This window comes from Ambystoma mexicanum, chromosome 11 (assembly GCF_040938575.1).
Source record: "Ambystoma mexicanum isolate Mex_15411 chromosome 11, UKY_AmexF1_1, whole genome shotgun sequence".
NCBI classification, from domain to species: Eukaryota; Metazoa; Chordata; class Amphibia; order Caudata; family Ambystomatidae; genus Ambystoma; species Ambystoma mexicanum.
Genome location: NC_090934.1, coordinates 1,194,671,881 through 1,194,697,628, shown reverse-complemented (window position 1 = coordinate 1,194,697,628; position 25,748 = coordinate 1,194,671,881). Strand labels below are relative to the sequence as shown.

The following is a 25,748-nucleotide window of genomic DNA, read 5'->3' as shown; positions in this document are numbered from 1 at the left end:
ATTTGGTATGTTAGGGCCATATTGGTGCATGTAGGTATACATCCTGAAGATCTAAAACACAGAGCCAATACAAGGGAGGAGTGTAATGGCATGGGCATGATCTTCAAGCTCTTTGAGGATGTGAAGATTAAAATCGGGCAGGTCCAGAATAGTGCGCAGGCGAGAATGGCTGGGTTTCGGCACTGTATAAATGCAGTAAATAAAATCCCACGCCGTCTTGCGGTGGAAGGACTTTACCTCCTTCAAGCCCAGAAGCTTCTGAACCTAAGCGCGGATGACCCTGTAGAGAAAGGCAGGAAGGAGGAATTGCTGGAAGAGGAAGACATACCCCAACGGGCTACTGATGGAACCCATGGATCTTGCGTGATGATTTACAAAGCCTGCAGGATGAGAGGAGATATTTGCGCCTCCTCCAGCCACCCTCCCCACTCCCCCACTAAGAGTTGCATGGGACCATTTCAAACCATCATTTAGTATTTTTTATCAGAGCAGAGGGTACTGGATCCGGCAGTGGAAACAGGAGTGGGTGAAAAAATGGCCACTCTGCCTCTGCTGCATACGACGAGGTCTGCGTGGTTGAAGGTCCGGCGGAATAGTTGTGCGTTCCTGGAACCCCCAAACATGATCTGGAGCGTTCTGACTTGTGGAGAAAAAAAGAACTTAGCAGCTGGAGTTTTAAGCAAGACCGGCATAGATTTGGCCATTATGTTGCTAGCTTTGGTTTATGCCAACTCCTCATCAGTGGAAGAGTTCCTTGCCCTGAAAAGGAAGATCTAGAACCTTCTCCTGGACCTCCTTTGAAAATGTGGTTGCACGAAGCCACGCTTGACAGGTGAGGTCAATGTCAATCATAAGGCCACAAGCAGAAGTATCGACATGCTGTGCAGCGGCCCCTCGCAGATCCTAAGCTGGGACCGCGGTGCCAGTCTTGAATTCTTAACGTCCGTCATGTGAATTAACTGCTCAAATTCTTCTCTCCATAATTTGAGATTATCAACAGCAAGCAGCGCTTCAGTATTTGCCTGATGCTCAAAAGCTGCATTAGCAAAGACTTTGTTCCCTACCCCTTCCAAAACCGTATCCACCTTTGACAACACCTGGGAGATAGAGGAGGAGGATGAAGACTTGCATTGGAGAGTTGCCACAGTGGAAGATGGGAGGGGGCTAGCAGTCAAGAGAATTTCTTTGGACACCTGTAGCTTGTAACAAGTGTCTATGCTCTTCCTTGTGGTTCGGCTGATATGTGGTTTAACTCACACCCTATGGGCTTCTGCTTAAATGTCCTTTGAGGAAAATGCCAGATCTTTCCTGAGTCTTAACCTCCGCCTCCAGCGCCGGAGGAGCAGTAGTTGGAATATCCTAAAAGGCCTTAAGATCTAGCACCCCATCATGAAACGCCCTGATGGAAGAAGGCAGATCCTCTTATCTTGCACATCCAGCGCATCCCTTTTAGCGTGATAATCAACAGGCGGAGAGGAGCGTGGAACAGCGGCGACTGCTGGCTCATGCTTCTTTATTTCCAGAGGCTGGTGGCAGCAGAGGAGGCATCTCCCTTGGTGCACCAGGCTGTGGTGGTCTAGGGAATATTTCCCTAAAGAGGTCTTTAAAGTATGCCCTGAAAAGGTCGGCATGCATCAAATTTTGGAAATGACTGAAGAACGCCGCATCTGAAGACGGTTTTGGCTGTGGACCGTGAAGTGGATGATCAAGCACACTATGCCTACACAAGTCTGTTGAGACTGGTTGCCAAGAAGCCACCTCCCCATCCATGGATCCACATACTTCAGAGGATCCAATGTCGGTGGAAGCGATAATGTTGATGGAAGGGGCATTCTTGTATTTCATTCTGAAGGTGGATTGAATGGATTTTTCCTCAAGGATGCAGACGGCAAAGATTTGGGCCTGGCATCTAGACCCATTACCCCTGAAGGCACTGACAAAATGGGCAATCACGAAGGGGCAGACAAAAAGGCTGACCGATTCAACGCCTTGCTTTTTCAAGAATTTCAAGACATTTTGACACCCTGGGTTACCCCCTTCGTAAATCAGTCTTTCCCTGAGGCAGTTGCTCCAGTCAATATCAAGAAAGCATGGATCACCCCGGCTAAAAATGGAGAGTCTAGATACTGGGGATCCTGGGAATTTCAGGGCCATCACAAATGTTCCCTTCTTGCTAAAGATCTTGGACAAGATTGCACTCTATCAATATCGAGACTTTATTATACAGAATGATATTCTTGCTACTGGCCAGTCAGGTTTCCGGCTGAACCACAGAACCGAGATTGCATTACTGGGTCTCAAGTCTAATACAGTGGAGATTATTGAACAAGGGTGGCCAGGCACTATTACTTCTTCTGGACTTGTCGGCCGCTTTTGATTTGGTCGGCCATGTCTTCCTGGCTGATAAGCTGATTGGGGTGGTCAGATGTACTGAGTCAACGGCAAACTGGCTCCGATCCTTTCTCGGCCCATGATTTGCATATGTGACCAAAGATAAAACACATTCTCTCAAGGCAACATTGACTTGCGGGGTCCCACCTGTCACCACTTCTATTCAATATTTACATCAAGCCTCTGTGCGATTTTCTTTCATCACTGGGTGTCTCTTTTGCCATCTATGCTGACGTCACCCAGATTGTGATAGAACTCTCAGGTTTCTACACTAAGGACCTTCAGGCTTTGACACTCCCGTTTTCTGACACTGCCTTCTTTATTTTTATTTGTCCCTGTCAGGTGAGCACACTGAGTTGAATTGCGCTATATAAGAACACAATAGACAGACGATGGCTGAGGCGCCACCTTGAGACCCTGTGTCAGAAGCCATTGTGGGTTTGGCTGATATTTTAGGAGCCTTGAGGCGATCTTTAGCCCTGCTTGAGGGATCCTTGGCAGAGCCAGTAACCAGATTTTCAACGACAGTCTGACCTATGCGCTCCCTCAGACTTGCCATATTCTGTTTATCCCCTGCGAGTGGAGCCTCTAATCTTAATCAGGTCTTGTTAGTCCCGGAACAGGGATCCTGGGCCTTGCTGGTGCTTTTTAGCCCCTTTTAGGGGAAATTCAGGAGAGACCCTGGTACTTTTAGCCCCCAAGAAGGAACTTCTGGTGTCCAGTTTACACCCCGCTGGGGGTACCCGAGGGTGAACCCTGGTGACACTAGTGTCTGTATAACTCCTCCCAGTACCGGATGACCCTGGAAAGGAGTCACCCAGACGGGGACCCTGAAAAGTTGAGTACTTACCAGGCAAAGTCTCTTTTCTTCAAAGAAATTTCATTGATGTATTGGATATAAGCTGTGGAAGACCTCTTCCTAACTGACAAGCCTTTTTCCGAGTGCACGGACTGAGAGGGAGTCGCATTAGAAGTACGCGTCCCAACGATGGTCTGAGCCCAGGCACTCAAAGCAGATGGGATGGTCCAGTGCCATTTAGTGATGCCCACAAGAAGTACGTGTGGCAAAATCCATACACTCCGGCAAAGGTGGAGGAAAAGAACACGACTGCAGTACCTGGGCAGAAAGACAACTTGACGGACAAAAGCAGGGAACAAAAAAACACGATGCTAAGTGTATCCGATCCCGGTCACGCAGCAAGGAGGACTGAAGGGCTATGCGATAAACGGGGCTAATGCCACACGCAAAAGCCATACGCTCTGGCCCCACGTAAACATAAAAGCACAATCGTATTTTTTATGCTATCAAAAAGTGCTCTGGTCCCATCCCGAAGGACAGAATGTTCCCACAGGTATGGAGAAAAGGGGACGGGGCGTAGTAGTATGGAGGTTTTCACTGGCGCCCCACGCACATCTCACCGAGTCAATGAGAGGCACCGAAGGTGGGGAAGGGAGCAGACAGTGGATACCGCCAAAGTGACAGATGCTAGTGGCCTTGAAAGTGTGTAAACTTCCTTTCTAGGGCAAAAGCGTGACTTTTTTTAGCCATAAACATTGACAACCCAATAGCCCAAATGGAAAAACTGCCTGGCAGAGTCAAAAACGCAAATAATCAAGGTAGAATACAATACCGTCAAATAGCAAAATAATTTGGATGGGGCACTCACAGGAATCAAAAGACTGGAGGCCAAGTGTGAGGACCACAAAGGGAGTTCCAGAAGGAACAACATCCACTTAACAGGGCTCCTAAAGATCACTAAAATCGAGACCAGCATTGAATCCTGGATACTCTTGCAATATCACAGTACTTTGTGGTAGAGCAGACGCACAGGTACCTAATGACTAGGCCTCTGCCCGGTGCCCCCAATCAGAGTCCTAAATTATCGAGGTCGGGAGACACTTCTGCCGGCCAGGGAGAAAATCCTTCAATATGGCGCCACCAGGTTGGCACTATTCCCGGACTTTAACCCAACTGTCCAGAAGGCCAGGAAGAAGTTTGAAAAAGAAAAAGCATCCTACGTAGGGCAGGTCTGTCAGAAGCTATGCATTATCCTGCTAAGATGAGAATGGATGCGGAAGGGAAGGCCCACTATTTTACGGATCACATGTCACAGAGGACTTTGCCCGGAGGAAAGTGAAAAGCGCTAATGCAGGGACCACTATGGAAGCAGAATCGCTGGATATTAGCTAATCCCTAGGGGCAAACAAAACGTGTGACGTTAAGCCACATGTGTAGTTAACTGCCTGTGCAGGCCCTACCTTGCATTCTCCATGTCTGGATGGAAGCCCAAATGCCTAAAGTGCTTGTAAAGCATTGTGTTTGCATTGTTTATTCAAGTTGGGAGAGGGACAAGTTGGTTAGGTTCTGAAACCAGCGTTGTCGGTGGGCGGGTGTAGTCATGCACCTTCTAAGAGTCAGTATGGCGGGGGGAATCCACCAGGCTTACAAGCAGTCAATGGAAAGTTGTGGGATATGTTATGGCAACAGTCAACAGCATTAACATTAAGAGTAATGTTAAATCACACGAAGCAAGAGCAATGAGACTCCAATTCCTAAAAGTGAACAAAAAGGTAAGGTGCGGACGCAAATGTCCTGGAATATCCGAGGAGTGAGCGTTAACAGGAAGGCCCACCAGATTGCAGAGCACACACAATGGGCATGGTGCAGGAGACTCTCCTGTATGCAGGCCATAGGAACAGGCTGACTCAGTTATGCTGGATTGAGAACACGCAGTACTGGTCATTTACATCAGGTTCTAGGGGTTGGCAGCAGTCATACACAGGGCACTGGGTTTCACAAAGCACACACCCGAGACTGATGCTGAAGGCAGTAGGCTGTTATTGATGGGTGAAACGGGATGACAGAGGATTTTACTCCTAAACACTTATGGTCCAAATATGGAGGGGGCAGCATTTTTGGGAAGATACTGCCAGAAGACTGCATAAATAAAGTGGAAACCCGATTATATGGGTGGGTGATATCAACTTATTCATGGATCTTAAAGATTGTCCAGTCGACCACCCCAAATAGACCTATAGCAAGCAGCGCAAACCTGACTTGACATAGTACAAATGCATGCGTTTAAAGATGTATGGCGACACCTCCACCCCCAGAGGCGCAAATGCACATTCCATAGTCCACGATGCACACACTCTTGATCATGATTACCAAACAGTGCAGCGTGGTAATATGATGCAAGATTCTGAAGAGAGCGCTCTCCGATCACTCCCCCAGTGGTGAGGACCCTCAACATTTTCCACTGCCCATCTACCAAGTGGCCATGGAGGTTTAAGAGCGAGGCCTTGGTAGAATAGCAAATTATCAGGCAGGATATAACTAACAAAACGCAGCCTTGGTTGAGAGTTTCTCTACCATGTTGGAGGCATTTAAATGCTTTATTAGGGAAATGTGCATCACACGAGAAGCCGCAGCCCTCAAAGGGATTAGAAGAGAGCTGGACGGGAGTATGAAGTGGCATGTGCGGAGCATCACAATGGAGGGAGGCTTGGGGATGATAGGTTTAAAACCTGGCAACTTTTCAGGAACTAGCCAATAGAGAAATGTGATATAAAGGTCAGTAGGTATGGGGGCAGGGATAGACCCAACCGCCTTCTGGCTAGGCTAACAGTGCATGAAAAAGGGCAACATACGACCAAGGCTGTGCTCAATCAAGCGGGGGTCAGATGTTAAAGTGAAGGAATCAGCAACACCACATTCCTAAGCTATTATCAGTCACTATACACGACCAGAGTGCATGCTCATGATAAGGTAGCAGCCCTGCCTAATAAAGTTACCCTGCAGCAGCTAACCTATGGGCAGGCAAGTGCTACTGAACGCAGACATTTCCATAGAAGATATTTCTGTCACAGGATTCATGTGAAAAAGGTTATATGGTGGATCTTGTGTCACCCTTTTCTATCCCTACTAGCCTAGTGCAACTACAATAATGCAACCCAAAGGTACTGACGCCTACTGTATGGACGTCGGTATGTGGCATGGTTCCCAGGAGCATAGGTAGTAGAGTAATCCAAGTCTAGAATCTTCAACACGCCCACCCTGAATGGAACGTGAACGGAAAAAAAAAGACATGCACAATGCCACACACTACACAGGTGGAATGAGGGGCACCACTAGGACAGAGGAGAGTAAATCCAAAAAGGTGTTCCAATGTCAGAAGGCAGAATAATCCAACAAGGAGACCTTAGAGATCACAGAGCCTGGGAGAAATCCAAAGCGTCAATACAAATTTGTAAGGCAGTATCGGGACCGAAAGCGAAGTTGTATCAAGGAAGTCAGGCAGGAGAAAAAGGAAAACAAACTGAAGCAAATAGCGGGATAAGGAAGGTGGTGAATCGGAACCAAGCAACAACTGAATTACAAAGAATTACAAAGCCAGGCAATGGGACTCACTGGTTCGTTGTCGATCAACCAGCTCCTCCGATGTGTGTTCCTTTTTCGTATCAGATTCTCTAGCTCAGTGGAACAGTGCAGCACAGACTTCCTGGTTATGTCAACGTTGCACTGTACGTCAATGTGGCGGCAGACACCTGGTGCTGGGGCTCATAGTGCGGTTGGTCAGCCTCCAGGGTAGTCGCCAGTCCTCCAGTTTCTGGAGGTGAAACCTGACAATTATAGAGGTAATCAAATCCCTCCTGAACGAGAAGCTTGCTGGAAATGGCCACAATACAGAATTTTATAAATCTTATGTATATATATTAGCCCCGTATTTGAAGAAGTTACAGGATGACTCCCTGGAGTGTAATGTATTCCCGGAGACCACTAGGACTGTACTCTGTGGGTGGGGAAAATAAGGAAATAATGTGTTGCCCCATAAAGAGAAATCCCAAGTGCTGGCTGCTAAGCCTATTTAAAGGTAAAACCACTGAGGAAACAAGGTTCTTGCATCAATTGTAACCAGGTGGTGTGTGACTGTACAGTGGGCTTGCAGGGCATAGTGCAGCAAGATAGGGGCACAGACACAGCAGCAGGAAACGGGAGCAAGAGGTGCCAAAAAACCATGGCTCCAAGCAAGTGTCTTCACACAAACTATGCAAGACCAAACGTGCCCCTGCAGGCAGTAGCTTAAGTACCAACACTATGCTGAAGTAGTGTTAGGAATCAGCCAAGTGTACAGCGTATTGTACCCAAGGTGTTACATTGCGGGGCTTTGAAGAGCCATTTTGCACACAGAAACACTGTCCCGTTCATACAATGCTGGAGGTTGCCGTGGCACTGAAGGAAACCATTGTATACAAGCCGTTGCTCGGCTGTTCCTGCTGTTACCAAGGGAAATGGCTGGTTATGCACTCATGTGTCACATAGCACACCCTGCCTTCGTATCTGAATACATGCCACGCTTACCGGGAAGCAAATGCTTCTGATTGAAGTTGTGTTTCTGTTCTTTCCTGGTTTTGCTAGATTCCCTATTACCGACCGAGCGCTGCCTTTTGGATTTGTCCCCGTCTTGCCCCTACTGCTGTCTTTCCAGTTACCGAACTGTGCAGGCTCACGGATTGGTGCTGCCTAATGTTGTGTACTTCCATTGCCCACTGAATACCGACCAACGCTTTGTCCCTGGACATGCCTTTTTCTTGTCGTTTAGATCCGTTGCTACCTGCACATTGCCGACAGGCCTTTGTTTACCAGACTGATTTGAGGCTCGCTGAGTCTGTGCACAGTCTAGAGACGCTCCCCAGATCTCTGTGCACTGTCTCCCTCATTTCATCCGGTTAACATCACGGTTCATGTTTGAGTCGGAGCATAGAGCAGAGACGCTTCCTGATATTAGTGCACCATCCCAATCGTTCGAGCGACCTCATGCCTTCAGGAATCAGGTCCCACTAACCTTTCTTCAATCCTTTCTGCTCATGTTTCCTTGGCTAGATTTCTTGGATCTACTGCTGCCCTTGACTTCCGACATCCTAAATACTGGTAAGGTTCTCATTTAACCTGTGCTTCCTTAAACCCTCCTATCATTAGTACTTGCCTCATTTTGTTCCGTTACAGAAATCCCAGGCATCATAGGAAACTCTTGGTGAACACACATCTTCTGAAATCAGTTGCTGATAAAAACATCACTCAGGGGCTTCGTCCCTCAGTCTAGAGGTCAGCCTTTACTCACTCCTTAAATAAGAATAATCTATGCCACATCTTCATGCCACTATTTGCTGTTCTTTCCTGATTCTCAGTTGGTGTTTGTGGTGTATTCGCGCTCTGCTCTTCAGATTTATCCCTCTCTTAGTAATTCTGGCTTAACAGAGGGTTGCATTGATAAATAGAACTCCCTCCTGGTGAGGAGACCTAGACATATCTGTCTAGGTTCCAGTATCGAGTGGTCGCCACGGAGTAAACAGGAGTCGGCGGGGATACTTGTCTGGTGAGTCACAACAAGCAGGCATGTTATCAGCATTTGCAGCATTGCACCTGAAGGTAATTTGTCACCTCCCTTCTCTGGAAACAAAAATTACAATTGAATAGGTCCAGAACGAATTATGCTCAAATATACTCCTAGGCACCCTCTGCATATATAAAGAAAATCATGTTTTCATACTCTGTTTATGGAAAAATCTTGTTTTTTTATATCTAAAGTTGTATGAATCAACATAAAATGAACATTTGAGAGATATGACATCAAGCGGTGATTAACCAGAAGTACAGAGAGATATGACATCAAGCGGTGATTAACCAGAAGTACAGACAAAAATATATTTACAACACACAGAGCCAAACATTTTTTGGCAAAATAGCCAATTTGTGTGTGTAGGACAAACTCAATCTCAGTCGTTTGTCAGAGAATTCACATAATACAATATACACAAAAACAATTCAACATAGAAACAACAAATAAAAATGTGAATGACAATAGTTTTTTGTGATAAACAGTGTCAGTACACTGTAGTTGGGGCTAGTGCATCTACACCGGGGTGTTTCAGCTGTTTAGGTGGGTCTGTTGTGCCTCCTCTTGTACACGGCCTTCATCAGGACGGAATGCTGTACGATATGGAGTCTGTGCTGCAGGGGAAAGGAGAGTCTTATCAGGGGAGTACTTAAGCACATATTATTTGTGAACTGACTAAATCATGTACTGTGTTGTCTATGCCTTAGCCAAAAAACACAGCTTACCTATGGGTAATTACTTCCACAGGCACTATTTCGGAGATCCACTGACCGTGATGGGGGATCTCTATGTGGCCCTGTCATAAAAAACAGAGAATGAGGGGTCACTAATTAGTTGATTATAGTGTCCTCACAAAGATGTCACAGTAAACCAATGGACACACATTCAGTGTGTAATTACAACATCTTACCTCTCAATGGAGGCTTGTATCTCTGTAATGTCAGCCTGTTCAATTTCTTTCACATATGGGCCCCGCCTAAAGAATGGGAGGGCAATTAATTATTGCTATAGTTGATATGAATCGTGTACCAATAACATGTGAAATGTGAGCAGACAGCGCAAGCATACCTGTGCGGCTGCAGAGCTCACACTCGGCGGGCCGCTCGAACGAGCAGATTCGTCTTGGAGTGCTGAGTCATTGTGGAACTCTAGGGGGCCTGGCTGCAAAGCGTTGGTAACGCTGTTGCTAGGTCCCCGTGGTTATTTATATTGGCAGCCATATTGGGAGGGGATCCCGAGCCGTCTGGGGCAAAAAAACGGATGATATCAGCTAACCCCTTCACAGAATTTGGAAAACATTCAATTTAGGGTGTCGTCCTTCGTTGTATGGATCTAAAAATATAATTTAGGAGCCATTGTATATATTTAGTTGTCATGGCAATGATACGTGTTGGAAAACCTGTCCAGGACGCAATTAGACAAAATGGTACCGCTTGTCAGCGTGCTGCCTATATTCTGGTATGAGAAGCAGAGTGTATATTTTATCACTTGGTGGTGTTGGCAGGATAAACACACTGGGAGACTGAAGGGATCTCGTGTACATTCTGAGAAAGAATCTGGGCGCGCATAGACAATAATTGCAGATTGGATAACCGGAAAAACAAACATGGGATGTTCTTGCATCGCATTGAATGTCAAATAACAGTTGCATATCATTTTACAAATAGCGCAATAGAAACTCTCATATCAACATCGATGGACATTATGCTGCGACACTTGGTTCACACAACAAGATTCTGCTTTAGAGAACATTTTTAGTCTTTGTGTTGTGATCAACATCAGATTGTTTTGCATTCGGGAAAGAAGAATCATTGTTTGTAAACAGATGACATAGTAAAACATTTTGCATACAGGGGACTAGATCAGTGAAAGAACATATTGCACTTAGCAATGGCTCTGGTTAATTCCCTTCTCTGGACATGTGAAAATGAAAGCTGTACTGACTTGTATAGCATCTTGCGATTGCAGTGCAGACTGCTGTACAGAAATAGCCACGTTTTTAGAATTATCAAAAAAGGTGCATTATGAGACATGTAGATTTTGTTGATAAAGTAGTTGCGGGGGGGTGGGGGTGGCAGGGGGTTGTCTCTTTGCATCTTCGTATTTCCATACTTCACATGTTAGTACCACCTACATTCTTAAACCAGATCTAGAATATCAGTTTGTACCACTCAAAGGGTGTTTCCACCCCCCCCCCTCCACAACACCCCCCAAGAAACAGAGGCCTTACTGTGGCTAATTTGTGTGGCTGTGTGTGTCATGGTAAGTCAACATCCTTACTAGTCATGGGGAATTACAGATCTCCGACAGGTAATATGTAACTCGTGAACTAAAGCATTTAGTTTTCCGGCCACATGCACTGGATACAAGTCTACATGGTAATTTAAATAAAGATGACAGATTAAGCGTGTCAAGCCCTCAGACATCTTTGCCTTCCCCAAGAAGTATGGCTTCACAAGGATTTCTGCCTGGAGTGCACTATGAAAGTTTGGAGGGCAGTACCCATTACCAAGAGTTTCTGGGGTTAAACATCCTTGTAGGTCTGGGACTGCAATATGGAATGCCATGTTAGTGCCTCATGAGATTACTGCTCACAATTATTACAGTCGGAATGAGCTACTTATTAAAAGATGTGGACTTTGCTCCTAAGAATGGCAATTGTGTGTTTCATTTCCTTTCGCTTTGTGCGCAGGAAGGAAAGGACAATGGGCTGGGTGTGTGGGTGGAGGGGGAACCAGCCATGAGCAGACAGCATAGACGGATGATCATAGTTTTGCAAGCGCAAATGGAGCACAAAGGGTTGAGGGGTTGGGTGTATGGCGAAATTAAAATGCAATTTGGATGGGGGCCTGATGTAACATGGGGATGTGTTGGAGAGGACAGACTCCTTTTGCTTGGTCCCATTTTTAAAACCAAGCACATGGTGATTATGTTATTTCAGAGTGCTACATAATTTTCAAGGGCCAGTGCAATGAGTTGGTTGGTGTTGTGCAATTTTCGATTTCTAATCACAAAATCCTATGGCCTCATTTCAATTAACACCAGTGAAGAATCCTGCTTTTCCATGTATGTGCTCTTGCAGTAAATTGCTATGAAATGAAGCAGGTATTTTAAACAAAAACTCTAAATTGCACCTTTTAATAAACTAAAAAATATTATTTGAAAATGTTTTACACATAGCTTTCCTAAGAAATAAAAACGGCAAGGCAAACGCATTGCTTGGTAATGGCCAAGCAACCTTTGGAAACATCCTGTGGTCCATGCGATCTATCATTGTCATGCTTTAACGTTTAATACTAGACACAATCGACATGGAATGAATGATTTCACTCCACTGTTCCATAGACATACAATTCCACACTTCGTGGCACAGATCTACTCCCCTCACTATTAGTATTTAAAGGAAACGTAAGAGCAGTCGCGGTTCAACAGTATCTCTAAATGTAGTTATATATATCGGAGTCTGTGATACAAGATTGAAATCTTACGTATGCTAATGAATTTAACTTTTTGTAGTACAAGCCCACATACTCCTGGTTGGCCTTTGTTTCAGCTACCTAAAAACAAATTTGAAGTCATTTATGCAGAATTTTTAAAGAGCCCAGTTTTGAAGACCAACGCAGCGCCTAATATAGCAAGATGGGAGGACGACACAGTAGCCGCTGCATGGGTGTGCTCATAAGTAACATGTAGGACAGAGTAAGGCGGCTGGGGTTGGTACTTAGGTCATGTTCTGTGTTAAATCGCAGCACCCAAAACATCTGCAGAATTCAAATATGCTTAAAGAATTTGAGATCACACCTGGACAAAAAGGGGAGCAATCCACACAAAGCTTTACTAGCGACTAAAGGGAAACACATTAGCTTGCCACAAAAGGCACTTCTGATTTAGATATAAAATGACCCATCAGTGAGTGCCAAAGCACTAGCCATATCAGCCATCATGGAAGAAGTGAGTTCCCTTTCCCATTCAGCACCCTCTAGACATGCAGCTCCACAATTGTCATTGGCACTTACTGTAGCTACCAGGTCCTTTGCAAATTGCTGGAATTCAGTTGTTGAGTGATCCATGAGTGGTACACTTAGAGCTCGGTTTGTGATGCGAAAGGTAACTGGATAAATCTGGAGGTCCAGGCGGACACCTTAAAAAGGGAGAAAGTAGAGAATATCGCTGAAAAGGAGCGTGGGCATTTTGCGTTTGCAAAATAAAACTGAAGCAACCGCTATAAGACTGTCCACCCACATTACTACTATGTTGATTTATTCATCATTTCTCTTATTTGTTAGATGCCATCACTGATTTTCGGTTCCTTTGATCCAATCCAGTTTTAATTAAGGTGTTGGGGAGTTTTCCTAAGGTCTACTTGGGGGAAGACTTTATGAAACTATCCTTTCGTTTACGGGCCACAACATCTATATATAGAAGTCTGTACTAAAGGTTTTGGTAGTATGGCAGAGCAGCCAGGCTCGTTTTAGGAGGGAGATGTGAGCTGTAAGTGCAATGAACTCAGTAAATACGTAGGCACAAAAGAAACTCTTACACACTTGTAGTAATAGTAAATTAGTTAATTTATATACACAAGGTTAAAGTTAAATCTCAGGTAAGTAGTATTTCAAACTAAGCAACACAATATCAAATCAAAACAATACTTCAGGTGAGTAAACCATAGTTAAGAATTATACATGTAATTGAACACAGAGCAAAGGTGAGTAAAATAACGTATAGCAACTCCGAAAATGTTCTGTTGTAGGAATAAAAAGGTTAAGCAAAACCAACAATAGCAGGTCAGTACTTAAAAAAAAAAACTATTCTTTCAATGTTTTGTTTGATTATACAAACTTTACATTTTATCCTTTACAAGATGCAAAAGAACAGGAACAGAAGACAAAATTGAATAAATAAAAACGAAAGAAAAAACAAAAAGGTGAAAGAATTGGATTGACATACATGTTTGTGTTTCTTACAACAGTATCGTTCAAAATTGCACTCCAAAATTTGATTACTGTAAAAATTAAGTTCTCGTCGTGTCCTTTAAGAAGATGTGCCCATCGTTCCTCTGTAGTCATCTGCTTCTGAGAGATTTTAAAGAAGTCTTTGAACAAATTTCTTTTGTCCATCAAGGAATCACAAACCATAATTACATGAAATAGAGTCTCTCTGGTGTTGTCAATTTTACAAAATCGGCAGTCTGTGGTCGTCGTTGTTGGATGTTTTATGCTAAATAGATAACCACGAGTTGGAAGTATATTTAAGCGGAAGCGTAGAAAAAGGTCTCTTATCGATTGGTCTGGAAAACATACTAAATATGGAGGTAACTCATTGAGGACTCTTACTTCTATTGAACAGATCATTGCTAGTTTAGATTTAGATTGTTCCTCTATTGTTTTGATCCAGTCATTTTGTTGTACTCTTCTTTTTTGTTGTACTCTTCTTTTAGCATATTGTGGTCTGTTTATAAGCATATCTTCACTGATGTCTTTAGTCTTCATTTTATTTTCTATCTCATTAGACCAGTAATGCACGGCTGTTACACATACAGGGTTCTTTTTTTCTTTGAGTATCTCTAGAGATAGAATTTTGTCCTGGCAAATTATTTTTCTGTAGTGGTCCATTTTTTCCAGGTAATGATTGATTCAAGGGATTGTAAGGCCAGGTCAAACCGAAATCTTGAGATTGGAAATTAGTTGGATAGGCCGACAGTTTTTCTCCAGAATATTGCCTCGTATTGTTGCCATTTCATTGTGTGTTGATTAATTATTGTTTCTCCGGCATATGTTGAGATAGGTACCACTTTTTGTCTATATAATAGAATTATTGCTTTTAGTGAATAGGTTCCGAATTTGCAGTGAAAATAGCGTCCCAATCGAGCTAGGGATCTTGCCTTTCCCTCGATGTGATTTTTCCATTCTTGCTCAGTTGATGTTGGATTTATCAATGCACCAAGAGATTTGAATGTTTTGGTTTCTTCAATCTCTTTTTCATCTAGTTGTAGTTTCACACTTTTTCGTCCGGTGCTGTGTAAAGATGTTAGTCTCATTAACCTGGTTTTAGAAATGTTGATTTGAAGGTCATGATCTTTCATGAATGAGCTCACTTTGTTTAATGTTTTTTGTAGACCAGATTGTGTTTTGTCCATGACAATGTCATCTGCATATATTAAGGTCTTTAGTGGTTCATTATTAATCTTCGGTGGATTCGCAAGTGGATCATCAATTGCTTGTACAAAGCCGAAGGTGTATAGGTTGTATAAACATGCAGCAAGGGGGCACCCTTGTTTGAGACCATTCCAGGTAGTGATTTTGTCTGTTACTGCACCATCTTTTGCCAGTCTTACTCTGATCGATGTATTAGAGTAGAGTTGTTTAATCGGATTTAGAATGGCGGGAGGGCAGCCCCAAGCCGTTAGTTTCAGCCACAATTTTTCTCTATTCACCGAGTCAAATGCTGTTTTAAGATCTATAAAAACTGCATAGACTTGTTTCTTTGCCATCGCTTCATACTTGATCATATTCAATAGTAGCAGATTGACATTTGTACCGATTTTGTTTGCAAAGCCAGTCTGCCTCTTTTCTAAGAAACCATTTTCTAATGCCCATAGGTTGATTTTTTTCATTAGAAATCCAGCAAAGAGTTTTCCCAATGGATCCAGGAGGGCTATAGGTCTATAATTTTTGGCTTTTTCCTGTCGCCAGCTTTAAAGATCGGGATCAGTATCGCCAAGGTCCAACTGTGGGGGTTTTGTTTTGTGTTCTCTATTAGTTTAAGAAGTTTTGAAAAAAAGATTGCCCATTCTTCCGGGGCACATTTTAAATTGGCGTTAGATAACCTATCCGGGCCAGGTGCTCGTGATGGATTCAAGGAGACAATAGTTTTTCTAATCTCGTCTTTGTCCCATTGTAGGCCCCAAGAGTGTTTGTTATTCCAACTGCTTGTTGGTGGTCGATCAGTATTTGCATTGTAAAGGTTTTTGAAGTGTTTAGACCATTCTTCAGCTTCTACCTCTTGTATCATAGTTGGCTTGTTAGATTTACCATTTAGGAGGGACCACAGCTGTCTGGCGTTTTTCTGTTTTAAAGCCGCCAAAATGGCTTCCGCATCCGATTGTTTCATTATGGCTTTATGTGATTTTATGAAATTCGAATATTTTTTTCTTTTTTTATTCCGAGCGCAGGGGCTATTGTCTTCTGTTTTTTGAGTTGGCTGACTTTTTTTAAAGAATAGTTTTACTTTTTAGAGGCCTTAAGGCTTAAGTCAGATTGGAGGTAAAGCAGATAAGGCACAGATGCAGAAAAAGCCAAGTTCCAGAGGGTTCTTCGATTACAAATAAGTAAAGGGCTTTTGCTGGTCAAAAAGGTTTCAGGGACCTTGGGAAAGGCTCCCTATGGGCGTGCAAGCATTAGGCCAGGGCAAACAATATGTACCAACACCTAAATATCGAATTCAGCACTCCAGCAACAAAGCAGCAACAGAATGACTCAAGGTATGTATTACCATGAGCCCCACAGTACCCGAGGAGGTATGAAGAAGATGCAGCGGGAATCTTTCAAGGTCCAGGAGCGGTGGACCAGGTCTCCTGTTCCTTGGTCATGGTGACGAAGGTGGGACTCTGGAAGGAATGTTGCAGCAGCAGGCGAGAGAAAGGACTCCCAGCAAAGGATTCTTCGTGCTCCAACATCAGTCTGCAGTTTTAGCACCTTTTCACAGACTCAAGAGTAAACGTTAAACTCCCAGTCAATCCGCCTCGATTGTTTGGTCCTGCACCCAGGTGAGGGGACTGAGTAGGAGGAGCTTGCCTCTGGAGGTCCAGGAAGAGTCCAAACCTCTGGGAGGATCCTCTCACAGCAAGACTATGCACTGAAATAAAGTTAGAGGTCCCAGGGTATTGGTGGTTTGCATCCCAGGAAGGTCGCAGCACATCATGGGATGGCTTGTTTTGCAGGTCGTACTATGGCTGATTGGTCCCACCAGCCAAAGGGAAAGAGGAGCCCTCTTCAGAGCTCCTCTGTCGATTAGGAAATAGGGTCAGGACAGCAGCAGTAGTCTCTTCGCGGATTTGGACGGTGTTGCAGGAGTCTCTGGTCGTCTTCTTCGGCTCCTCAGTTCCAGTAGTCTACTTGGCTTTTGCCTCAGGAGCCTCACCTTTTATCAGGAACCAACACTACTCCTCTGCAAACTTTCCCTGCAGTTTACAGAAAGGGATGGGTGGCTGTCGTCCATCCTGCTCCCCCCACCGGTGGGAACTGGTTTTTCCCAGGCAAACTAGAAGACAAAGGACAGCAGAGTTTCAGGATTCTCCCATGTTGCCTGTCCTCGCAGACATACTAGAGCCTTAGCAGGATTCACAAGGGTTTCCACCCAGGATGGTAGAAGGCGGCCCAAAAAAGGACAAGCACACTAGAAATGGTGATAAAAGAAAGATGCTACTATTTTGGGTCAATGGTAACCCTTCTGTGCATAACCAGAGCTGTGAATAAAGTCTGCGAGTAAAAATGACACAAGTCAGTAGCACACGTCCACTGCCACCAGGCATAAATGTATCCCTGTTACAGTAACAAATGTTAGAGGAGCAGTGAGAAAAGGGATGCAAGGTAACTCCACATAGGGTGGTGTGCGCTGATCGAACAAAAAGAAAAGGATAAAAAGTAACCCTCTAACCCTGAAAACAGTAGTTCATAAGGGAAAATAAAAAAAGAAGACCCCGAAGGGCTCTCAGCAACACTGCACAAAAGGTGCCTTGTGCTGCAAAAGTGAAACAGATGCCTTTATAAAGTATGGAGGAAAGCAAGACTCCATAAAACAAAGTACAAACATGATGAATAGGGTTCCCATTGTCCGAGCAAAATGAATGACTGAGTGGAAAAAAGGCTCCCCTCATTCAGGAGAACAAGAAAAAGGTCTAGGAGTCCAGCAAGTGCTGCGGGTCTCACAGGTAGAGGGGATTTGGCAATTGGTGGGGCTTTTGCACACCTCCAGCACTAATTATTTCATCCGACATCATGGCCGCCGCCATCTAGTGCTGGGGGACTGCATCCCTGCCTGCACCAAAAGCCTGCCTTTTCCTGTACTTCGAGTGGCCTCTCACGACCACTACAAGGCCAATGGGGAGAGCTGGAAGGTGAAGGAGCCAGCCCCCTCCAAAGCCCATCCTAAAGCCCCTGTCTGGACCGGTCCAGAGATGGAGGGAGCCCCTCTCCATGCCACTATTACATCGACTGGACCCCAGAGCAGGCCTTTCAAAGTCTCAAATTGACTGTGACCTGGCACACAATGACTTTAAAAAACTGCTTTTTTTCCCCCCCGTCCACCGGTAAGCACCTTTCATCACCCAGCTCCTCCATGCGACTCATAAGTTCAAGTCCTGTGGCCACTGGACTATATCCCTCCTATGGGCCATACGCCCTTGGTTGCTCACCAGTCCACCTCATTGTAATTGCCACATAGGTGTCTTTCTCACCAGTATCATTCCAACATGGAATTTTTACCTCCTCTCCCCTTTCTTAACTGCAACTTGCATTTTATATTGTCTGGTGGCTCGGTCCCACAATGTCTCTCTAATGTAATTGCACCACTTGATTTGTGCTTCCTGCTGTGCCTCAAATGCATATTTTCACTGCCTCTGCTGCATTTGTTTGAAAGTCGAATTTGGTGACCTTTTGAATATGCATTTGGCTTTGTGTGCTGCTTTCTAGTGGTTTGCTGAAAGTCGAATTTAGGTGTGCTTTTAAATCTGGGCATTTAGGGCCTGATTCACAGAGCATTTTCCAACAGGGTTTTGCCATAATAAAACACTCCTGTGAATTAGGCCCTCAGCATTTTGTGCTGCTTTCTGGTGGTTTGCCGAAAGTCCGTTTTAGGTGTGCTCTTAAATTATCAGTGACTTTTCGTCCACTGTGCACCTCCATCTGTGCCTGCCCGGCAGCTAGGCCACCTGGTGAGTTATTCGTGCACTGTGCAGTTCCCCTGTCTGCTGCCCCCTCTCCTCCGCTGCTCTGACTGCACTCTCCATCTATTCCAACTGCTACTCTATAACCTATCCTATCCCTATCACGCAGTCTGAAAGAAAAAAACCTTTAAAAAGGCCTTCTTGAACTTTATAGCCCAGGCCTAGCAATAGCTGAGACCTATGTCAATGCTAATTTCCAGGCAGACCATCACTGATATCCTCTTTCTGTCCCGTTTCCTAATCTATGGACTCCTCACCTGGTCTCGACTCTCTCCCCTTTTTCCTTCTCTGCCATTAATTGCGGCACTAGATGGGAAGTATTCCTGGCATTTTTCTCATCCTCTACGTGCATCACAATAGTGTCATGGCCCAAGGCTCTCAACCTACTCATCTCCTTGACCGGCACCTGCCCTCATTAACTTCTATTCTCCTGCTATCCCCACCTTCCTCCTCTCCTCCAACATCTCCGCCCTGTACACCCCCACCCCCGGAAAACATTAAATGGTGGCAACCAGCTTCACTTAGCTACTCTGAATGCTCGTTCTGCCTTCAAACACACCTATGACATCAAGACTTCGACCTAGTAGTCCTCACCCTTACTGAGACATGGTTCAATGCCAGCTCTGTCACTGCTCTTGACACTCTCCTTCCTGAGGGCTAAAAAATCCTCTCCAAACCCAGACCCAACAGGCCAGGAGGAGGAGTTGCCTCGAATTTCCTGAGTGGGTCTATGCTTGTATCATACCTACTCAATCCAACTCCTCCTTTGCATGCCTTGTCTGTAGGCATGCAGTCTCGCCTACTCGCTCACCCTCTCTACAATTTCTCTCTGAATGAGCCGCCATGCCACCTCCCTCTCAACCTTTTCCTCCAAACTCCTACTGCTTGGTGATTTCAATATCCACCTCGACTCCCTTGAATCAGTCTCCTCACAGTTCTGTGTCCCCTGACTCCCTCTCACTATTCTTCCATCTGGCCCAACCCACTCAGCCAAAAACACTGGATGCCCTCATCTCCAGTGATATCCCTATCTCCAACCCAGTCACCACCATCTTCTTCCTGGTCTGATCAACCTCTCCTCCCGCTTGGGGCCCCTTCACCATCTATCTGAGCCACCCTCAGTATTGCCAGCCTCCTTCACCGTCATTCAACCGATGAAGCTAGTGTCAGTTGCAGCTTTTGCTTCCACCTTCAACCACCCCCATCCCTGCTTCTGACTCTTCCTCCGACGCAGTCCTTGCCAACCAGCACCTCTCCATCTCTAACACCCTCGATATCCTTGCCCCGGTCATACGGATCTGGCAAAAACCTGCCTCCAAGATTAACAGTTAGTACAATTCGATCTAGCATCTCTGAAACTAGCCTGCCGCCTGCTCTAAAGGCAATATTGTTTCTCTATACTCTCCAAGAGGGCTCCATCCTATCGCTGTGGCTCTTCAATATCTATCTCGCCCCTCGCATTTCCAGTGCTATGATGACTACACAAAGCTTTACTTGAAACTTCCCTCTACTGTCTCCTCCTCTCTCATCCCTAACTTTCAGACTGCCATCAAGGCATGATGTGCAGCTAACTATCTCTATCTTAATGCCAGAATGATAGAGATCCTTATCATTGTGACACCTGCTCCCTGTTTTCCTCTTACCCTCTTGGCCACCCTCCTTGGGTTGTCTACCCTCACCATCTTGCCTAGCAAAAAACCTTGGGGTCATCTTCGACTCCGATCTCTCCATCACATCTTGGACCTTGCCAAGAAGGCCCACTTCCAACTCCACCTCCTCAGAGGCATTCTTTCTTTTCTTACCTTCTCCCAGAAGCTCAATGTCTCCAGAGCTCTGGTCCTTTCTAGGCTGGACTATTGCAACAGCCTCTTCCTCAATCTCCCCCTCTCCTCCCTACACTCAATTCAGCTAATCCAGAATAGGGCAGCAAGACTTATCCTTGGCCTGAAGCCCAGGGACCCTAGACCTCAGCCCTAAAATCGCTCTACTGGCTCCCTGTGGCTGTGAGGACCAAATTCAAGATCCTCTGCATCATCCACAAGGATTTCTGGGGCCTGGGACCACGCCATCTCCAACTGTCCCTGCCTAAATATCCCCTGCTAGAGCCCTCCGCTCCTCTAATTCCAACTCTTTGATTTTCAAACGCTTCTCCAAGCAGACAGGTGGGGACAGGTCTCTCGTCGGGTGGCACCTCCCTTAGGAACAGCCTCTCTGCCCCTTCTCAGACTTCAGCCGGCCCTCCTTAAGTTCCGGAAACTGCTCAAAACTCTGCTCCTTTCTACCTCTTTCCCTTCCTTGCCAACTGCCACTGCTGCTGAGAATCGTGGCCTGGTTCTCATGCATCTCATGTTACTAGACCCTCTACCAAGTCGATACCAGCATCGTCTCTCCCCCGCTGCACTGCCCCCTGTGGGCAGCTGCTTGGCGGTCGTGCACCTCCATATTTGGGATTTGCTCGCCCTAACACTTAGCCTGAGGCCTCCTCTTTGGCTCCCCGTGGCACTTCTCTCCTGGACACCCACCAGCACTTGTCCATTCCTTCCCCCCCCCCCCCATCAGCCATCCCTAACGCTTGCACTACTCTTCACTTGCACGTCCAAAAGCAACAAGGCCTAATAGGACCACAAATGTATATTTGCTGTTTTGCCATTGTTATTTAATTCCCCTCGTTCCCTCCCCATTTAGCCTTGTGGCACCTTGAAACAATTCTGTTGTATAGGCGCCTAACATGCTCAATTAATAAAAATGAAACCTCTCCCAAACATAAGGGTGTACCCAAATCTTCCTTAAGCACCAATAGCAGTTGGTGACACCACACATGCTATTTCTTCCGTTTGTCGGAGGTAGGCTGAATCCATAGGTTGGAACGAGACAGTAGAGCTTGGTTCACCCACATGGACGAATTAGGTAATCCCCCAAACATTCTACTTAGTTCATCATCTTTAAAAGGCAACAGTGTGAGAGTTACACATAAAAGCATCTCCACCTGCCAGAGGACCGAGGTCATACTGATGGGGAAAGGCATGTTGATAGGGGGCATGGACAAAAGATGGGCTGAGAACACACAAAGGAAGTTTGCCTTGAGAGGGGTTGGGGGGCTGTTATTGAATGGGGTGAAAGAAAAACCCACGGCCAACAATGAAGCCCCTTCCCAACTTTAGCACAGAATAGCCAAAGGAAAGGGTGTTTGGGTGGAATATGGTATGTGCTCTATTTGCAAGAGTGATCACAGATGGTGCAAACTGGCAAGCCAAAACTGGGCAAACAAGGAATACACCAAGTAGGCGCATACTGAGATTGTGCAAAATTGGATTGCAATGGACTGATAAACTGGGAGCAGGCAAACAGGAATCTGCTGCGATTGTAAATACAGTTGACATACTTGGCCGATGCAAAATGGTAATATACTTTTTTCCCTTTGTTTTATAAAAGCACCAACCGTGAACATGGGTATTTTGTAGCACACAGAGGAAAGAAGAAAAGGGTAGGAAGAGTCTGATCATTCTCAAACTTGCAATATTCCTGATAAGTAAAGTACACAGGAAGAGTGGAGGAGAAAGTGTGATTATATGCCAAGAAAATGAAACAATACATTAAATGCAGGTAACTGCGTTAGTGACACTACAAGTGATAGAAAATGTGCGAGAAGTAGACCAAGATACAATGCATTGCCAGCAGGAATTGCGCCGCAAGGACTAGACATCCCACAAGTCATGGCCAGGTAGCCAGAACTATTAGCAGCATTAAAGGGACGAGTCAAATGAATCCTTAAAAAGATGGCTCTTTAATGTTGTCCTCAACAGTAGTGTTCGTTAAGGGATCTCGGGGTGAAGGGGAGTTTGTTCTATAACAAAGTGTCCCCCACTGTCTTAAAAAGCTGCACACAAATACTTTATTCTCAACACATGCCAATGTGGGAGAGACTCTGGATCGTAGGATTGTTTTAGGGGCAGTGCTTTTTTTTTTAAAATATAGACTGGTCGTCCAATAGGCGCTGTGGATGTTGCATATGGTTTTTAGAAGTGATCTGCCTAACCACTGGGAGCCAGTGGAGGGATTCGAGAGCTGGTGTTTTTCATCTCGGTCTTAAGCCAGGGATCAATCTAGAAGTCTTTTTTGGATTTGTTGCAACTGGTGGAGAAGTCCTTTAAGGGAGGCCCAGGTATACAGTTGCAGTAGTCTATTGTGACCGGGCCAGGATCATGACCATCTCAAGGGGCAAAAGGACCTCTCTCGACCCTGGGTAAGCAGCCTATCAGGTTCTATACTAGAGCTGAGCCTTCCCCAGAGGCAGAGCGAGTGTGCTGGGCCCAGTGCCTGCTCCCCTGGATTGTGCATTTTATGAATCCTAAAAACACTGCCTTCCACAATGCCCGTCAGCCTCTTCTGGCCAGAGTTCTCTTTCAGAACCTCAACTCCCAGAATGTACCTGGGCACAACCAAGAAACCTGGACTGGAAGCAAGGGCATGGAAGTAAGGCCAGGTCTGGAATGGAATGTACAGATTGTTCCTGCCAAAAAGAGGACACCAAGCATCCAACCTATCAACACCAGATGAACCCCTGTGGAATGGTAAGGTAATGGAAAATAGAGTGAGAAGGGACTACAGTGGAGACTAATCCTCCCTGAACCCAGTTGGGAACAAACCTCAACAGCACAGGAAGAAAGCCACCAGAAAAATGAGCAGCCTGTGTACATGCCTGCCAACACACACCTGGCAATTGAAAAAGGGGTGGGGTGAAAGTCTTCATAAAGCCTTCAAGGAGAAATCCCAGCCCTCAGGGGGTATACCTTACCCAGCGATTGGCCAAGGGGACCTATGGGGGCCAAAACAAGTGTTGGAATGAGTGGATAGGGCTAGAGATGGGAAAGCGCGTGGCTGAGTTTAGGTGGAGTAGTTGTGGATCAAGTGACCTGGCTGACGGAATGGAGTGCTGAGGAGACCAACAGTATTCACAGAGTACACGCAAGGTATTGTGTGTAGGGAAGAGTGGTACCTTCTGAGTGCAGTCTGGTAAAGGGGGTGCAAAAGGTGAGAAAGAAAGAGGGAGAGAAGTGTAGGGTATTTAGATGAGAAGTGATGAGTGTATGTTATGAGGGTGACAAGAGTTAAAGGCGGTAGTGGTGAGGGCGGGGTGAAGCAGGAAGGTAGTAGGGAAGAGACCGGGAGAGTGCGATAAGATCAGGACACTGAGGTGTAGATCAGGGACTGAGAAAGAAGAGGACAGAAGAGAAGGTGTGGGGTAAGCATAGAGAAAAGATTTAGGAGAGGAGCAAAGACAGGTAGGGAGAACTAGAGACCGAAGGGGGAAAGAGTAGGACGATTCCAGGGGGAGGAGAGCAGAGCTAGATATATAGAGAAATCTAGGTGGAATGTGCGTGTGTGAAGGGGAAAGACTAGAAGAGAAACACTGGCAACATCGGCCAGTAAAATCAGGCCAGATGGATAGAAAACACCACAGCCTTTAGGATTCCCTCACAGAAGGCTTAGCCTGTAGGTGTTACCTTACCTTTTAACACAGACATTCTGGTGGTAAGGGACACCAAGGCAAGGGTGGATGGAGCCCATGGGGAGGTCAAGAGGCTCTTGAAGAGCCCATTAGTTTCAATTATCCCAGCTTTTCCAAAATGTTTTTCCTAAAAATCTTAATGAAGCATCTTAAAAACATTTTGTCTGGATTTTTGGGGTGATCTGCGACACTATGCTGAAAAGCAATATAGCCTGGGTCGCCTTGACTTTATGAGACATGTTGAGGAATGATAGAATGCGTTTCAGCACATGGAAATGAAAGTGGGATTTCCGGGTGATGTCCTGTTAAGGGTTTCAATCAGGCGACATACCTGGGACTCAGCCTAGGATGTAGCGCTCAATTGATATGCCTCTTTATTTTATGCAAATTCAATTTGAGATGGTACTCAATGGACCATGAACCAGGCCAGTTGGTAAAAATACAATAATACAATATTTATTTTTAGAATTCAAAGAAAATCATGTTTAAAAAAAAAAATCCATTCTGGCATGTCAATTTGGCAATAAACAGACATTATGTTTTCAAACATTTGGGTAAATAAGAAAAAAGAAAATGCATTATTATACGTTTTGCAACTTGGGAATTAGACAGATTATCACCAATTAACTCCATCTAGCGGTTTTCTTCATCCGAGCTTGACGCCTTGGCTTGTAGTTATGCTCTCAGTGGGGCCCATATGTCCTTGGGTCTGGAGTGGGCTTGTATCCCTTGCACATACATCTCCTCGCTTTCCTGCATGAGAGCCAGGTATCTGAGCCATGTTTGGGCCGTGGGGGCGAGCTAGATTTCCATTTCAGGAGTATTAGTCTCTTGGCTACTGCTCCCTCCACCGCGAATAGTCTACGGGTCTTAGTTGAGGCTTTTTCAATATCTCCAAATAGGTATTTCTGTGGGGTTGCCGGGATGTGAATGTCCAGTATGTCACTTATCTTTTCTGCTACGTCTTTCCAGAACTGACGAATCGGTAGGCAGTTCCAATACATATGTATCGCATCCGCTTCAATTGCATTGCATTTGGGGCACACTGGTTGTTCGGTAGGGTCGAATTTGCCAACTTTCTTTGGGGTGATAGGCAGCTGGTTCAGGATTTTGTATTGGATTAAGCGGAAATTGGTATTGATGGAGATGGTTTTAGTATACCTGCAGTAATGTGTCCATTGTTGTTCGCTGATTTGAATGTTAATGTCTTCTTCCAACTTGGATCGTATTGTGTTGGCAGATGGGGTGTGCGTTTGTACTTTCTTGTATATTTCAGAGATGCCGCTCTTGCACCCTTCCGGTGTAAGAATATCCACGAGGAACTTGTGTACCGTTCTGCAAGGAACGACGGCCAGATTGCTTTGCATGATGCCTTTAGGCGGTGATACTGTAATGCCGGAATCAGGCCTTTGCCTATTATCTCCTGTAGTTCGACCATTGTGACGAAACGTCCTTCAGGGAAAAGGTCACCCAGTCTGGCTCCGCGTTCCGGGTCGCAACAGTTTTG

At 45.3% G+C, this 25,748-nt stretch overlaps 1 protein-coding gene across 1 annotated transcript in view; it reads right to left on the bottom strand.

Annotated features, from left to right (window-relative positions):
- The window catches only part of LOC138505118 (mucin-3A-like), a 1,277,237-nt gene that overhangs the window by 517,593 nt on the left and 733,896 nt on the right, over positions 1 to 25,748 (bottom strand). The window contains exon 8 of the mRNA XM_069625417.1: positions 12,806 to 12,930. Within this exon, the coding sequence (XP_069481518.1) occupies positions 12,806 to 12,930 (125 nt within the window). The remainder of the gene's footprint in view (positions 1 to 12,805; positions 12,931 to 25,748) is intronic.